The 16,487-nt window shown below is 52.2% G+C and overlaps 1 protein-coding gene across 4 annotated transcripts in view; it reads right to left on the bottom strand.

The window, feature by feature from the left end:
- SMAD7 (SMAD family member 7) overlaps positions 1 to 9,794 on the bottom strand; it is a 30,979-nt gene extending 21,185 nt beyond the window's left edge. The window contains exons 1-3 of one of the 4 annotated variants that reach the window (XM_030925886.1): positions 8,901 to 9,794; positions 7,509 to 7,562; positions 1,917 to 1,991 (exon numbers count right to left, since the gene is read on the bottom strand). In XM_030925886.1, the coding sequence (XP_030781746.1) occupies positions 1,917 to 1,991; positions 7,509 to 7,562; positions 8,901 to 9,513 (742 nt within the window). In that variant the 5' untranslated portion in view covers positions 9,514 to 9,794. Of the gene's footprint in view, positions 1 to 1,916; positions 1,992 to 7,508; positions 7,563 to 7,957; positions 8,299 to 8,353; positions 8,731 to 8,900 lie in introns of those variants that run through there. The other 3 variants (XM_030925885.1, XM_030925887.1, XM_010360198.2) reach the window with 3 other exon arrangements.
- Between the last annotated feature and the right edge of the window lie 6,693 nt (positions 9,795 to 16,487).

Raw genomic sequence — 16,487 nt, 5'->3', positions numbered from 1 at the left:
CTCAGCACTTCGGGAGGCCGGGGTGGATGGATCACCTGAGGTCAGGAGTTTGAGACCAGCCTGGCCAACATGGCGAAACTCCATCTCTACTAAAAATATAAAAAATTAGCCGGGCATGGTGGTGGGTGCCTGTAATCCCAGCTACTTGGGAGGCTGAGGCAGGAGAATTGCTTGAACCTGGGAGGCGGAGGTTGCAGTGAGCCGAAATCATGCCACTGTACTCCAGCCTGGGTGACAGAGCGAGACTGTCAAAAAAAAAAAGCCCACCCATCTCGTAAGGGCTTCACAGGTCACATGGCATGGGCGGGTGAGGAGGCGCTCAGGCTGGCATCTCAGCCTGGTGTCGTCATTTCCTCCAGCAGGGGAGACAGACAAGATGTTATCAATAAGACAAACCTTCCGAAAGGACCTTTTCAAAAGCTGCCACTTCCCTTGCTTATTTCATGTGGTTTGGAGGGGCCGGGGCTCCTCCCTGCACATACAGGGTTTAAAAAATAAAACTATCTAACAACATCCTGAGCGTGTTATTCTGCTGAGACCCTTTCCTCTCATTGGCCTTCTTCTTTCAAGAACTCTCTCAGCCTTAGAAAGCAGAAAAGATGCAGTTCACACACTGCTGCCTTTTCTCCCCCTGTCCACTCCCACTGTCCTGCCTGAAGCCCCCTCCCTTCTCTGGGTCCCTCTTTTTCCTGCTTAATTCTCATTAGAAGCTTTGAATAAACAATACCCTCAGTCTCGGATAACAGTCAGAGTATATATTGCGTTGAAATGAAAACAAACAAAGGTCTCCCTAAAGACGTTCTCAGCAAGCTCAGTTCCTGGAGAGGGGAGCCTGAGAGGGAGCCGTTCGGGAATGAACTTTGCCTCAGCCAGCCATGGAGGAAACACTTCAAGTAGTCAGAGTAGGCACCCCCCAAAAGAGGATGCCCCTCACACCAGAGGATACACCACAACGGGGCACAGCTTCTATTTGAGCTGCTACCCCTTGATCCTACAGGCAAGGAAATGCCAAATGCCCAAAACTCTGCTGGAATTTGTTTCTAAGGTTGTTTCCCTCTTGCTTCAGCCAGTTCTTCGAAAATCTAGTGATGATACGGTGGGGATGGAAAAACAGGTAGAAATAGGATTTCTTCAGAACATGAAATGTATCCCATGTACATTGCCAGTGAGTTTCTCTAAGTACTGTCCTCTTTTCACAGTCTCAGGAACAACAATGCTCTGGCTACCCAGTGCCTCTCAGCCAGCCCCGTGACTCCCGTGACTCCCGTGACTCCCCAGCACTGGCGTTCCAGGCCTTCATGCACACCTGTGTGCCCCGAGGAAAACCTGCCCCGCTAGGGAACCATTATAGCTCCCACTGTCGGCAGTGCTCCCACCCTGGTGCTCCCAGGCCCGGACATGTGCTGCAAAATCCTGCAGCAAGCTGGGCTGGGAATCAGAACTTGGGAGAGAAGCCTCAGATCTGCTCTGAAATCCCATGGTACGCTTGGGATCTGTCTTCAACAAATTCCTTAAAGGTGGGTCCATTCCCTTTACATCCCCCATGCACAAAGAGCACAAGCAAAAAAAGAGCTCAAATGCATGAGTTAATGACACCAAAGTCACCAAGCTGAAGCCCCTTAAGCCAGGAGCTGCTTAAAAATAACTGGGAAACACTCTACACACCAAAGCAGTCCCCAGCTAGCTCCTGTCTCCCCGTCCACGGAACAGACCCAGTGTCCAGAGCGTAAAGGACTGCAGGATGAGGAGCTGAAAGGTACCACAATGTCACCACCAATGCATCCAGCTTAAGGCATATAAAATTGAGAATAAAGTGCAGACCAGCTGGGGTGGCAGAAGGCCACCCCCATTCCTCCAGTCTCTAGCAATTTCAAGAAACCCTGGAACTTCCAAGAAAATAAGAGAAAGCATCTTACCTGAAAGCCCCCCAGGGGCCAGATAATTCGTTCCCCCTGTTTCAGCGGAGGAAGGCACAGCATCTGGACAGTCTGCTGTGGATTGAAAAGGGGAGAGAAAGAAATAAATACACAAATAAAAACACCAAGATCCATCTTTAAGCATGCTCTAAACAGCATGAAAGACAAACCACACATTCCAAAAGGCTGACTCGTGGCCTTGATGCTGATTATTAATGGTCTGCTCAGGCTTCGCTGCCCATCGTAAGACAGACCACAGCACCTTGTCACCCGTCTGGGCTCCGGGCGGCCAGTTAATCATTACTCAAGTCAGGCTCAATCAGACTGGCTGGAATTTCTCTTGCATTACCAGTCCCCCATTACGGATACTAGGCGGTTCCAAGGTCAAAGGAGGTTTGGGTCGGACTTTCTTAACCCTGGTGGCTCTGTCATCCCTCATCAAGGGCAGAAGCCTCCCTCCTCGGAGCCCATGTCCTCTCTGCCTTCATCCTTTTAAAGACAGGTTTCCCAGTTCTTGAGAACATTCTCAAGATTGGTGTTGGGCTGTAAGGACTTCTTTCCCCTTTTTTAATTGAGGAGTAACTTAAGTAGAGCAAAGTATACAAAATCCCGAGTAGACGCAATGAATATTACTCATGTATACACCTGTGTAACCACCACCAGATCAAGACAGAGAACATTCTCAGCAAGGCTCTGAGCCGGAGGGGAAATGTTCTACCTCTCCCAGGCTAGTCCAAACCCCTCATCTCTGGAAACCTTCCCAGGCAACCCCAGACCTGCAAGGCTCTCTGCCCTCAGTTCCTATAAAACCTTTGGCACCCAACACTTGGAGTTTCCTCACTGATTTTTACCTTTAGATTGCATCTGCCCTTAACTAGACTATAAGCTTCTCTTCAACTTCTGTCACCCTCAGGTACTCAGCACAGTGACCTCACCGTTAATGAGGATAATGACAATTCCAGCTGAGAAACAGAGACTCCACAACCACCCTCCAAGCAATTAAAGCAAAACCTAATGTCCATGAACCACAACTCATTAGTCCCATGAAACACAAATACACAAGACCCTGTAAGCTTGTCATGCACCACTGACGGCGCCGAACTCCCTGAAGTCCTAGGAGAGAGCCTGGCTAAGGAAAGGTGTTGCCCAAGTCCGCAGCAAACACAACAGGTTAGATCATGCAGACACCAGGCCTCCTACCCCAGGTCACTAGGACAATGTCCCTGTGGGTTTCCAATCAAAACCACTCGGCCAGGCTGGCAAATAGGAAAGCCAAAAAAAAAAAACCAGCAGCCAGGGACAAGTAGCCCATGGGAATCCTTCAGTGGCCTACACATAGCCCCAAACCATCTTTGGGTTTCTGCTGTCTGCCCCACTTAATGCTAAGGTTCTCTCTCTAACTCCGGGTCACTCCCTCTCCCACATTCTCCAGGCTGGAAGGACAACTTTTCAAGAACTCTCCTAAGCAGGGGAGGGGCAGAAGTGGAGGCAGGTGTGGGGATGAGGTGGTCACAGTGGGCAGGGGAGAAAGAAGACTGTGTGTGTAATCTCATTTTATCAGGGTAAAGTCTAATTCCTAACATGAATATACAGTTTTACAGGATACACTTAAACAAATAGAAAACAATAGAGGCAAGCAGGAAATGGAGTCACTTGTTAAATGGTGTATACCCTGCACTTTCTAAACCTTTTTGATGGCCTTCATCATTTTCTAGAGATAGGCTTCTCAACCCACTCCTCCCAGACAGAAGACATCCCCACATTAAACATGATGACTTATCCACAGCCACTCCGCCGCACCTTTGACTGGCAGAATCCCAGGGGCAAGGTGTGTTTCAAAGGAAAAGCTGGGCATCTCAGAGCAGAGCTGGGACCACATTCAGGGTGTCAGCCCATCTCAGATCAAAGGTAAGCCAGCTCCACGCAGGCAACCACAAGCGTTTTTATGAAATGGTGCTCTGTCCGTCTGCAGTGGCTTTGATCTCAGGAGGGATTTACAAACGTTAATTAAGCCTTACTGCCACCCCTGTGAAGAAGCAAAGTATACCACAGGCACCCAGGTAAACTGAGGCACCACTGACTAGCTCAAAGGGCCACCCAGTGAGCTGGGCTATACCTAAGAGTCCTAAGAGTCCAGCCCTATCCCATGGCTCTCACCCCGCAGGCAGGCCATGGAGTCCCTACCCTCTTTCCTGGCGGTGGCCAAGCCATCCAGACTGGCCTTAAGGTTTAAGGAGCCATACCTCCATCTCTCACTCACAGAAAAGCTCCGCACAGACAGATCTCTAAAGTCAGGGTCTCACCTTAGGCCTGTGTCGCCTGTTCCCCAGAGCCCAGGCTGGCTGGCAGACAGAAGCTCTAGGCCACTCCTGACTCATGCAACACTAAGTATTACCAAGCACTCGGTAAGCGCTAGGTTCTGTGGGAGAAAAAGACTCATTCCTTTCTCCGAGCAGCTCCAACAGAGTCTTTGAAAACCCAACCCTGGGGAGCAGCCAAGGAGTGAACTATTGAGAATCAGCACGAGGTAAAGGAGCTGTGAGTCCCACGATAGTCTCAGCAACTGCGTTCCGGGCTTCCTAAGTACTGTTAAAGACAGAGGAGCCCCTACCCACCAACCACACCAAAAGTATACCCCAAGGTTCCCAGCTCTGCCCCAAGTAGTTCACCCAACCCAGAACTCAAATGAACCCTGGTTATAGAAGAACATAGCACTGCATCGGAATCCTCACATTTCTAGATAGGCACATCATCATGCCTGTAAAATGAATGAATGAACCAAAGAATGAATGAATGAATCACCTAATCTCTTTCATCATGCTGATTTTAAAAGAGGCCTGGAAAAGTTAAGAGGCACCTCAGTTAAGAGGCAAAAGCAGTGCCAGATCTCAGGTCAAGATGCCAGACTTCCGACCTGGATTTGGAGGCTGGATCTGCCAATGGACACTGGCCACCTGGGGCCCTCAAGAGCTCACCCAGCCACCCCCAAAGGCCAGCCACTCTTCAAACCTTTCAGACCATTACATGCAATGAAACACGGGAAGCAGAGCCCACACAGCTATCCCCGAGATCCAGCTTTGAACAGCAAATTCTTGTGGGATGCGGAGGTAGGGGTGTCTTTCCGACTTCTGACAGCCACAAGTCACAACAGGCTTGCCCTAGGTTCAGTCATGTGAACACTCTTTCAAAGATGGCTCTGCTGGCTGGACCACACAGTATGTAGGTGTCTCAAGTCCAGGCCTCCCAGAGGCTGAGTAGAGTGGCTTAAATTACAGCAAAATGGAGCTCCTAGCTTTGAGCCCTCTGTGTCTCCAAAGGCTGCAGGGGTACCAGGACCCAGCCCCATTCCCATCACCTTTTCCCAAGATGGAGACTTCACAGGACGTATTCCTTTAGTTGTGCAACTGGTTAAGATTTTAACAGTTGTCCACTGTAAAACTTTGTGCCTGTTTCACCTAGTAACCCAAGACTAAAAATTCAACCTAGGACTTAGAAACTGAAAAATGCAACTGGTGCATGCAGATTCCCGGGCCAAACATTCTCCCATACGCAAAATGGGGATGAAGACCTGGGTCAGCGCCCATCTGTGGTCTGACCTCAGTGCCCCCGGCCACAGCAGCTGGCAAAACCAGCCCCAGACCTGTGGGAGGGGGGTGTGCTGCAGCTCCAGACCTGGCCGTCCTCCAATGTGGCAGGACAATTCCCTTTGTGGGGGCTTTGTCTATTACTGTTGCTAAATTCTTACACAGCAGCGCCTTTTCTCATTTCTTTTTTTGTTCTATTTTCAACAAAACATTTTGGGTGAGTAACCAGCTGTCTTAGTTTCCGATGGGCAGGTTAATCACTTCCTATTGGCTGATCTGGAGAACTTTTCTCCCCCTTGGAAATGGCACATTCCTGTCTTTGTGGCTTCTCTGTTTACACACATTTTGCTACCTAATGTCAACACTTGCTAATGAATAAATATATCACTCCACTCACCGAAAATGAGGTCCTGGCCTGGCAGAATGACTGCTTAAATCCTGAGAACAGATTTATCCCAGTGTGTCTGCAGGAAACCCAAGGGAACATGGCCTTTCTTTTCTACGGTTTCTGGAGGTTTCTGGGAACATTTACCCCTGCTGGTCTTTATCCCTGGGGCTAAGGTCACTGTTCTCTCTCTTTTAAGGAAAACCTCCAAATTTGAAGAATATGGAAGGACAAACAAAAACAGGTCAGAGGTGGCCCCTTGGAAAACTAACTTCATAAAATAATTCTTGATTCTTTAAGCCAAAACCCAGTCAAGTTACAGTCTTTAGGAAAACAAAGCTTGGTAATTCCAGTTAATGTTTGTTACAAATACAGAGAGCTGGCTATCTCCTCATTAATAACCATTTATCTGGTGTTTTGTAAATCGAAAGCAAAATATCACATGCTTTGCGGGCCACTTATTAGACCAGCACCGGCAAGCAGGAACGCCTTCCCAACTTGAGGGAGCTGGTAGAGTCCCAGGAGGACTGGCTGCAGAGTATGGGCTTCGGTTACACGTTCATTAAAGTATTTAATTTATGACAACGCCCCAGCAAAACTTTTAATTAGTGAGAGGAAAGGCCCAACAGCCAGAATGCAGAAGGCGGAAGGACTTGCAGAATTCCAGGAGCTAAATGGTGCCCAACTCTTCACTTTTCCTTCTCCCAGAACCTTGGCAAAATAAAAATGTCCCAAGTATTAATGATTTTTCAGGCACCAGTATACAAGAACAAAAACCAAGGTTACATACGGCCTGTACTTTGAGTACACAGATCTAGCTCCTACTGTAAAAAGGAGCTCCAGGAATTGGGGTTTGTCCTTGTTGTCACCCCGAAGTTCATTTTGCTGACCCTGTCCCCAGCACTATGATGTCCAGGGACGGACTCCTGTGCTACTGCCGGCCAGAAGTTGAATGCAGACAACCACAACAGGGCTGGTGCCAGTCTCAAATGGGCTTCTGCCCTGGCTCCATGCCAGTCAGTGACAGAGCAACAGACAGGCAGAGCTGTGCTCAAAACTTTGATGGCCCCTATGGAGAATACTGAGAAAACCCCGGGAGAGGACTGACTTGCAGGTGACTGGGGCAGAGGGAACCTACCCTCCTTTCACTGGCTATTGCCTATACTTCTGAAACGTTCCAGTGTCTACTCCAGACCAAAGTCTTCTTTGAACCTTTTTAAACCGTCTTCCCATCTATCTAATCACGCTTTCCATTATTGCCGTTGATGCTCCTGGCACTCACGAAGTCTCCATCAACCAGTCCTATTTGGTTCCCAAGACACTTCTTTCTGGACTAAAGCCTCCATGTATTAAAGCTGAGCCCACCGGCTACAGAGCGCAAATACAGGAAAAAGGAACAAAATGTAAAGCATATTAAGGGAACATCTTTGCAAAAACACAAAACAAAAACCCAGCCACAACAGAAAAATTCAGTAAACTTCCAACAGAGGAAACCTAGAACCAACGTGAAGTGAAGCAAGCCTAGCACCTCTCCAGGCCTTTGCCTACACACAAAAAGCCAGGTTCTAGAGGCTCTATTTCTAACTTAAGATAGGCAGGATATTTTAAAAATCATCTACTCACCAGTTGGTTTGAGAAAATCCATCGGGTATCTGGAGTAAGGAGGAGGGGGAGACTCTGAAATTAAAAAAGCAAGAGAAAATAAAGGCCCAGCCATGAGAAGAGAGATAGAAACTTACGATAACAGAAGCATTCTTTTAGCCCAACTGTTTGTCTTAGCTGTGGGGGTTGGAGGCAGGGCCGCGAGGCGGTGATTGCCTTGATATTTAGCTGTCAGATAAACAAAAGAGGCCGCCTGGCGCCAGCCTCGGCGCTCCGCTCCTCCACGTCTGCGGCCGCCGCCGCCGCGCTCGGCTGGCCCGGCTGGAAACCACCGGCTCAGCCGGAGCCGCGCACTTCACAGTTCACAAGGCGGGGGGCGACCATACCCCCTTCCCGTCCTCGGACTCCAGACCCAGCTCCCAGCAACCTCGGTTCCCCGCCCTGGCCCGCCCCCCAGGGGTGCAATTCACCTCCGCCCCCGCCGGTCCGCTGGGCACCCGCGCGGGGGACACGGGGCTCCCCATTCCCAGCGCACGCGGGAGATGCAGCCCAAGCGTGCTGGTGAACTTGGGGGATCTGCCGTCGCCCGGGGTGAACCCTCACATCACACTCCGTGTACAGAGACACACAGAAAAGGAAGGAATGGAAAAAAATGAGAGGATAAAAGGAAAGAAGTTTTAGGGTCTCAGCCGAGAAGCCCAGGCCCCAGCGCAGTTAAGGGGCGACAACGTCACCGAGGCGCCGGGCCCCACTAATCTATAGACTTATCTGTGCGGAAGGAAGGAAAAAGTAGGGGACACCCAACTTCTCCTGGCTGTTTGTTCCTCTGCACCCTGGGGCTGGCAGAGTTGAAAGGAGACAGATACCCAGTTCGGCCTTCCATCCAACTCTCTTTGTCCCAAAACTCCAAAAGCTGCGCGGCCACGACAGTATCTGGGCCACTTGTGTTCGACTTGATTCTCCTTATTTACTGAAGGAGTAAATACGGAGACCTTCCAGCCTTTTTATAGCACGCTTCTCCCAGCCTTCCTTCGCGGGCCTGGACCAAATCCAACTCGGTCACACACCTCAACGCCTTTCCGGGTGCGGGGAGGCGTGACCCCCCCACCTCCCTCTGCACCCCCTTGTTGATCCGGAAATGAAGGCGTCTAATTTTTAACCGCAAACTGCGTGCAGGAGCAGTGCCCATGGACCCCTTCGGGGCAACACAGGAGAAATCCTGGAAGGGAACCCCCAGGGAATGCCCTTTGAGTTTCCCCATGTCCCTTCTCTACTTTCGGCCCCCAGTCTCCTCTCAGGAGGGGATGCACACTCCCCCTGGAGGGGTGGCTGCACAAACGCACTGCCCTAAGGGCTTTTCTTCCAGCACTGGCGCGCCGGAAAATGTTGGGGGGTAAGGGGACAACTTCTCACCTAGTTCGCAGAGTCGGCTAAGGTGATGGGGGTTGCAGCACACCAGCTCGGGGTTGATCTTCCCGTAAGATTCACAGCAACACAGCCTCTTGACTTCCGAGGAATGCCTGAGATCCGGCCACCTGAACACTTTGCACAGCAGGAGGGGGAGCGAGTAGGACGAGGGCGGCTGCGCAGGCTGCGCGCTGGCGGGCGCCCCCGGGCCCAGCCTGCAGTCCAGGCGGCCGGGCAGCAGGAGGCACGCGGTGCGCGTCCCGCCGCGGGACTCCACGGCCTGGAGCAGCAGCTCCAGCTGCCGCTCCTTCAGTTTCTTGAGCACCGAGTGCGTGAGCGCCTTCAGATCCGCTTCGGCGCCCCCAGGCGCGCCGGCGCCCGCGGCTGGCGGGTGGGGATGGTGGTGACCTTTGGCACCTCGCACCGCCTTCCCCAGGCAGCATCCAGCCCTGCCCGGGCCGCCACCACCGGCCCCATGCGCTCGGCTGTCCGTCGCCCCTTCTCCCCGCAGCTCGCCTCCTCCTCCACCTCCCCCCGCGCCCTCCTCCTCGTCCTCGCCGCCGGGCGCACGGCTCCTCCAGAGACGCCGGACGAGCGCAGATCGTTTGGTCCTGAACATGCGGGGCGAGGAGGCGAGGAGAAAAGTCGTTTGCCGGCTAAGGAGCGAACATGACCTCCGCACACCATGAAGAAGTCGGGCGCCGAGGTGGGGCAGCAGGCGCAGGCGACAGCAGCAGCAGCAGGGGCCCGGACAGGAGCGGCGGCGGCCCGAGGGGCGCTCCGTGGCATGCGCCAGTCTCCCGGAGGCCGGGGCGCGCGCGGGGGCCCGGGGGCGCCCGCCGGGGATCGGGGGCCTGCGCTCCGGCTGCCCCACCCCGCGCGGCCCGCGCCCTGCGCGGCTCTCCGGCCCCGGCGCGCCCCGGAGGAACCCGGCCGCCGCTTCCCTGGGGACGGCGGAGCCTGCCCCCGTCGGCGCCTCCCCAAAAAGAGGCCCCCCCGCAGTGGCTCCCGAATGTCGGGCTCGCCAGCCTCGGCTTCCTACATGGAAGGTCCGCGGGGGCAAAAAAGCGAAAGGCGTTCGGCTGGGCTGCTGGAAGAAGGAAAAAGCCTCTTTCCCCCTTGCTAAGCAACTTAATTTGGGGGTGGGGAGAAGCAGGCAATTAAAAAAAAAAGCAAGCACGCAATTTATTTTTTTCTCTATATCCTTAGTAACCGGATCTCCTCGAATTCCGTACACACGAAGACTCAGGGGAGGGGGCCGAGTGGACTTCACCCCGCATGAGATGTCTGGCGAAATAAGAAGGCTCTCGCAAAACCTAACAACCAAATATGCAAAGCCCCAAATGAAAAACACCACCTCCTCGAACCTCTGAGGTCTGGGGGCGTCCGGCTGGAGCTGGGGTTTAAAAAAAGAAAATGTTTACAAAGTATAACAAGATGTTTCAGGGGTGGAAAAATGTATCCACGAGTTACATCCCCCCCTTTTTTCTTTGCAAAGCCCCGCTGGTCTTCCTCTCCTTCTGCCAAAAAAAAAAAAAAAACCGTGTATTTTTTTAATCCACAGAAAGCTTTGGCTAGACCGCTTCAATCCTGCGCATCTGGGTGGTTTAGGGGAGTCTCTGGTCTTTCCTCCTGCGCTCCTGGGGCCCAGGTCCTCGGCGGGGACTTCCTTGAGGCTGGCGGGGGCGCAGGGGCAGAAGATGCTGCGGCGGCGGCTGAGCCCGGCGAGGCTGACAGCGCGGGGGAGGACGGCGCGGCGGCGGCGGCGGCGGCGGCGGGCCCCAGGCGGGTCGCGCGTTCTCGCCCCCCCCACCGGGCACAAGCTGCTTGTTAGTGCGGGGGCCGCCGGTGTCCCTTCTCCTGGCCGCGGCTGGCCGCCGAGGGTCCCCGCATGGGCTGCTCGCCTGGACCCAGCAGCGGCGGCAGGAGGCCCCGGTGTCCTCTCGGCGCCTCCTCCTCCGAGACTCTCCTCGTCGCGCCCGGGAGCCTCCTTGTCCCCGGTCCGCCCTCTCCTGGCGCTCGGGTCCTTCTGCCGCCGCCAGGGGCTCGCCGCGCCGCACTCAGGGGCTCAGGGGCCGGGCGTTCGGCGGCTCGGCGCCGGCGGACTGGCTCTGTCTGGGGCAGCTCTCTCCCGCGCGGCGAGCGGACCGAGCACGGCGCCCGGCTGGCTCGACTGGCGCGGCTCGGGGACAAGATCTTCAGTGCGCCGAGCAGCAAGCGAGTGTGCCCAGGGCTCGCCGCCTCCCGCAAGGCCTCCCGCCCCCGCCCCTTTCCCTCCCCCTTCCTCCCCCTTCCCTCCCCCGCCCCCAGCCGCCGCCGCCGCCGCCTCCTCCCCGCCCCCCCGCACCCCCGCACCCCTCCCTCCGGCCCTCTGCTCGGCTGGTTCCACTGCGCAGTGGCGCGCCCGGCTCCGGCCTCGTCACGTGGCCGTCTAGACACCCTGTCGCTTTAAAAAAAAAAAAAAAAAGCGATTGTGTTTCGCAAACAACAGATCGGGTTTCTAAAAGCTATTTCTCCCCCCAACCCCCCGCCACCACCACCCCCTCCCGGGTCTGTAGATGGGGTACCGACGGAGGGGAGAGAGAGGTGGGGGGCAGAGAAGCTCCCAGAACGATTGAGCCCCGGCCGGAGCCATGGAGAAATTGGAAAAGCAGGGAGCACCGAGCGGGCTTCGCTGCGAGTTTTGGAGCTGAGCGAGCGGGTCGGTGGCCCGATTTCGACCCTGCTGGGCTTCGCGGTGGCCATCTCGCGCGCGCTCGCTCTAGCGCTTCATTCATTGGTTTTGTTTTAAAGGCCCTGGCGGCGGATCCCTTGGCCGCGCCAGAGGGCAAGGGGAGGAGAGCGCTGTCTCGGTTTAAAAGACATTTATACCGGACTGGACCGAGGCCCTGGGAAGTGTGCACTGAGGGGAACAGCCGCCGAGGGCGGGGAGGCGGCGTGAATATGACCTCAGCGGCGGCCGCGCGCTCCCTCCCGCCCTCTCCGCTCCGGGCTCCGGTTTCTAGGACTGCCTGGAGAAGTGTGTCTTGTGCACAGCTATGGAATGCATTTGGCCGACTGACGAGCTGCGAGGGGCAGCATCCTGGCGGGAGAAGGGGAGCGGGAGGCGGGGGCTCGCCTGCGCGCCGCCGGCAGGTTTCCTCCCGAGCCCGGAAGACCTCCGCCACCCGCCACCCTGCCTCCTGGCGCGGGAAGGTTACCCAGCGAGCAGACCTGCCTAGGGCATTCATTTGCATGCAGGGCCTGTTTCTGGGCCTCGTAGCTTTCAAGGTGCTTAGGGTCAGAGAGTTTATACCTTGACCCCAGGTCCCGAAGAAACATATACCCAAGCTGGCGAGTTACTGCATAGAAACGGGCATGGCATTGCTAGGGCATGAACGCATATACAGCGTGAAAGCTGATGGCTCTGAGAAACGTAATTATTTAAATACACACACACATCAGTATTGATGAAGCCACTGGTTGGCATGGTGATCTAACCTCACTTCATATTCAGTGAAATACGATTAAAAAAAAAAAAAAAAAGCCATTGAGAATTGTGAGATCAGGCCCGCAGTGAAACTCATTGGGGGCTTTGAAGAATTTTTTTTTTTTTTTTTTTTTTTTTTTTAAGAGTCTCACTCTTGACCCAGGCTAGAGTGCAGTGGCTCGATTTCGGCTTCCTGCAGCCTCTGCCTCCCCCGATCAAATGAGTCTCCCACCTCAGCCTCCGGAGTAGCTGGAACTACAGGCGCTTGCCACCACACCTGGCTAATTTTTGTAATTTTTGGTAGTGACGCGGTTTCACCATGTTGGCCAGGCTGATCTGGAACTCCTGACCTCAAGTGATCTACCTGCCTCGGCCTCTCAAAGTGCTGGGAGTACAGGCGTGAGCCACTGCACCCGGCCTTAAAATAATCTTTAGAAAAGGTGAAATGTGCCCGGGCGCGGTGGCTCACGCTTGTAATCCCAGCATTTTGGGAGGCTGAGGCAGGTGGATCACCTGAGGTCAAGAGTTTGAGACCAGCCTGGCCAATATGGTGAAACCCCGTCTCTACTAAAAATACAAAAATTAAACAGGCAGGTGGCACGTGCCTGTAATCCCAGCTGAGACAGAAGAATTGCTTGAACCCGGGAGACGGAGGTTGCAGTGAGCTGAGATCGCGCCACTGCACTCCATCCTGGGCAACAGAGTGAGACTCTGTCTCAAAAAAAAAAAAAAAAAAAAGAAAGAAAGAAAGAAAAGGAAAAAAAAGAAAAAGATGAAATGTACATCTCCTCAGCTAAATTATATGTTCTTAAAAGGAAAAGGCAGGAATGAATCTTAGCCACCTTTAGAGCTCAAGCCCTCTCCCCCTCCAGCAATTAAAAAGACTTATAACATATTAATACAATAGTAGATGCTTAATTAATAAATAATTAAAAATCAACACTTAGGGCTTAAGGGGCATTTGGAACCTTCCTCCACCCCACCAAAAGTACCTTTGGTAACATAAATTCCAGATGAAATCAGCAACATGGCTTACATGATCATCTCCAGGCAAGGAGATCCTAACACTTATTGACTTGGAAGACAGTAGGATCCCCCAAGCAGTACAGAACCCTATTGGACAGGACAGAAGCTGCCATTCTGAACATTTACTGTGTAAGGCCACATAAGCTACAGTTGTATAACATCATAATTTTGTTGTAAATTAAAATATGGCTTGTTGAAAAGGGCATCGAAACCTTGTGTGTGTGTATAAAACATTCTAAGAAGCAACCTGTGAAGACAGCAGCCGAGAAAGCACAGAAGAGAATGGAGAAGGGGTGTAGTCCCCGCACTTTGGGAGGCCTGTCACAATAGGCAATGGAAGACGAAAGAGACAGAAATGGGATTTCTGTCTCTTTCATGTCCGGGAAATGTATCATATTTTCACCTTAGAAAGAGTACCAGACTAGAGGTCAGAAAATCTGATTCCAGGCTGGGGCGTTGCCACTCACTGGTTAAGCAACTTGGGCCAACAGCAATCCCCACGTTAGGCGAGCACTTGGCAGCGTTTATAAGGTTTTCTGGGCAAGTTTCTGCCCTCGAGGGTCCCGTCCCCTCTCTGTTCTGAGTCTCCCTAAAAGATCTTCACTTTTTTAGAGTGGTCAGACCAGGCTTCATAGCAACAGAAAGGACTTCAATAAGCAGAGAAAGCAGAGGTCATAATTCTAATTAAGCTTCTTGGCTAAATGGAGAATCTGAAGAATCTTTTGGAGATCTGGCCAGTAGTGCTAAGGCTCTTTAATGAGAGGCCGGAGCACACACAGGGCAGGTAAGTTTCATGGGTGTTTCAGGAGTGGAGTCTGACGTCACGGTTTGTCTGGGTGGAACATGCACGTACTTGCAGAGATATGTTCCCATATAGTGTAATTGTAGGTGTATTAATTCAGGTGTCACCCCTCTCTACACGGCTTTCCTCTTCCATTTTGCTACCCTAGGTAGAAGCTGGGGTGCGGTGCTTAGCAAGTAGCTACAATGATTGGTGCTGCTTTATAGCTCCCTGGCATCCCCTGAATCAGTTAACATCCCAACCTTCCTGATAGCCCCACCCCATCACATTCTTATTCCTCTCCTCTCCAAGAAAGAAGCCAGAAGCCTGGCAGTAGAGGAACTCCCGGTAGGCTGGTGCGCCTAGAAAGGTAGCTTCTTTCTTTCCCTTCCACAGGCACAAAGGAGGCCAGCAAACATGCAGTTTCAGACTATTCTGACCCTTAAGAAAAAGTTTAAGAGTTCTCAAACTATTGTGAATGAATTTGATTCTAATCATTTGCTGGCAGGGAATATGGAATAAAATAGCTCATTTGCAGTTGTTTATTTCCTGTTGTGGCTTCTATTTTCATCTTTTAGTCGCTTTGGTGATAGTAATCAAACCCTAATCATGGTGCCGCCACAAGTCACAGAGACCAAAATAACTTGCAGCAGAGTTATGACAAACAAGGATGGAATCAGCTAAAGACCTGGCTACTTAATCACTGGCCCCTGCCGCCCAGAGGACTGTGGGGCTGCCTCTTGACTGGCCGCTGGCTAGGAATCTAGAGGAGAGAGGAAGTCGGAGGAAGTTGCTCCAAGGCCCATGTTTTCTGAGCAGCCAGGGAAGGCAGTAGAGTGCACAGGAAGTGACCAAAAACGCAGGTGAATTCTCCACACCTGCCAAGGGGAGAGGCGGGCTTCTGGAGGGACCTGACTTGAGAGAGAAAGAGGAGGGGAAAAAAATCTCCAAAACTCTTGACACCTCAAAACAATGATAAGTAAAAGCTGAAAAGCGCCTCTTTAGAGAAGACAGGATTCTGCCTTTCAGTTCTTTGCTCATTTTCAGTGGATTCCAGAAGAGAAGGGCAGAGAGAGGCCCCAAAGCATGTATGGGTGTGTGTTGATGGGAGTGAGGACAGGGGTAAAGATTTTTTTCTTGCACAAGCCAAAAGAAGAAACAATTGAGGAGGCCAAAAAAGTATTGGAAAACATCAACATTTCTTGCACAATCATCCCCTGAAAAATGTGTGAGTGAGCCCTAAACCATCCTCAACTGGCAACAGTACAAATGGAAGTGATGGCTTATGAAAGGAAGACAGTACAAGGAAGGCTGATGGGATAATCAACACTTCTTGGCTTCTCTTGGAAGAACAAGAATATAAGTGAATGAAAATGCATCCAATTCACTATCAAACAAAGATACTATAAGCCTGGACTCCACAAATATTCTTGGATTACAGACAAGCTGTCAGCTGATCCCCAACATTTGCCAGGTGCCTATCCAGAGCATGCAACTAGGTATCAGGGATTGGAATGGGGGCAGGATGAAATGAATGTTGCTATGGAGGAGACGAGAAACATCCAGAAAAAGTAAAGAGTGAGGACAACAGAGGCATTCAAATCTACAGTCACATATAGAAGCAGTTTCCTCCAAGGTGGGCCACTGGACAGATGAAGAACAGAACTGGGAGGGGAATTTTACTCTGTATAATTCTGTACCTTTTGAATTCTGAACCATGTGAATGTGTTACTTATTCAAAAATAAACAGATTTAATTTTTTTAAAATCTCTGCTTGCTTTTCTCATTTCCTGAAATTCGTTGTGCTGATGTCCTTGTAGAAAAGGACAAGTTGGCAAGGTCCCACGTGGAAATGATGCTGTAGATGGCTTCTCTCTCTGTGAGGCAGTTGCTACAGGAAGAGGCTGGTGACAACAGAGGCCAATGTCTCATCCCAGACAGCAAGGTGGAGGCTGCTTCGTTGTGACCGTGGCCAGAGTCAGCGAGGAAACATGCCCATCCTAATCAAAAGTCATTCCAGATATCAGTCAGGTGCAAGTCCTAACCTGGGATGGACAGCCTAATAAACACTGCTGTCGTGGCAAGGCGCAGTGGCTCATGCCTGTAATCCCAGCACTTTGAGAGGCCAAGGTGGGCAGATCACCTGAGGTCAGGAGTTTGAGACCAGCTTGGCCAACATGGTGAAACTCCATCTCTACTAAAAATACGAAAAAATTAGCCAGGTGTGGTGGTGTGCCCCTGTAATCCCAGCTACTTGGGAGGCTGAGGCAGGAGAATCACTTGAAGCCAGGAAGCTGAGGGTACAGTGAGCTGAGAT

The sequence above is a fragment of the Rhinopithecus roxellana genome, chromosome 21, assembly GCF_007565055.1.
Source record: "Rhinopithecus roxellana isolate Shanxi Qingling chromosome 21, ASM756505v1, whole genome shotgun sequence".
In the NCBI taxonomy this organism is placed as follows: domain Eukaryota; kingdom Metazoa; phylum Chordata; class Mammalia; order Primates; family Cercopithecidae; genus Rhinopithecus; species Rhinopithecus roxellana.
The sequence above is the reverse complement of the archived record's forward strand: the minus strand, read 5'-3'. Positions and strand labels throughout refer to the sequence as shown.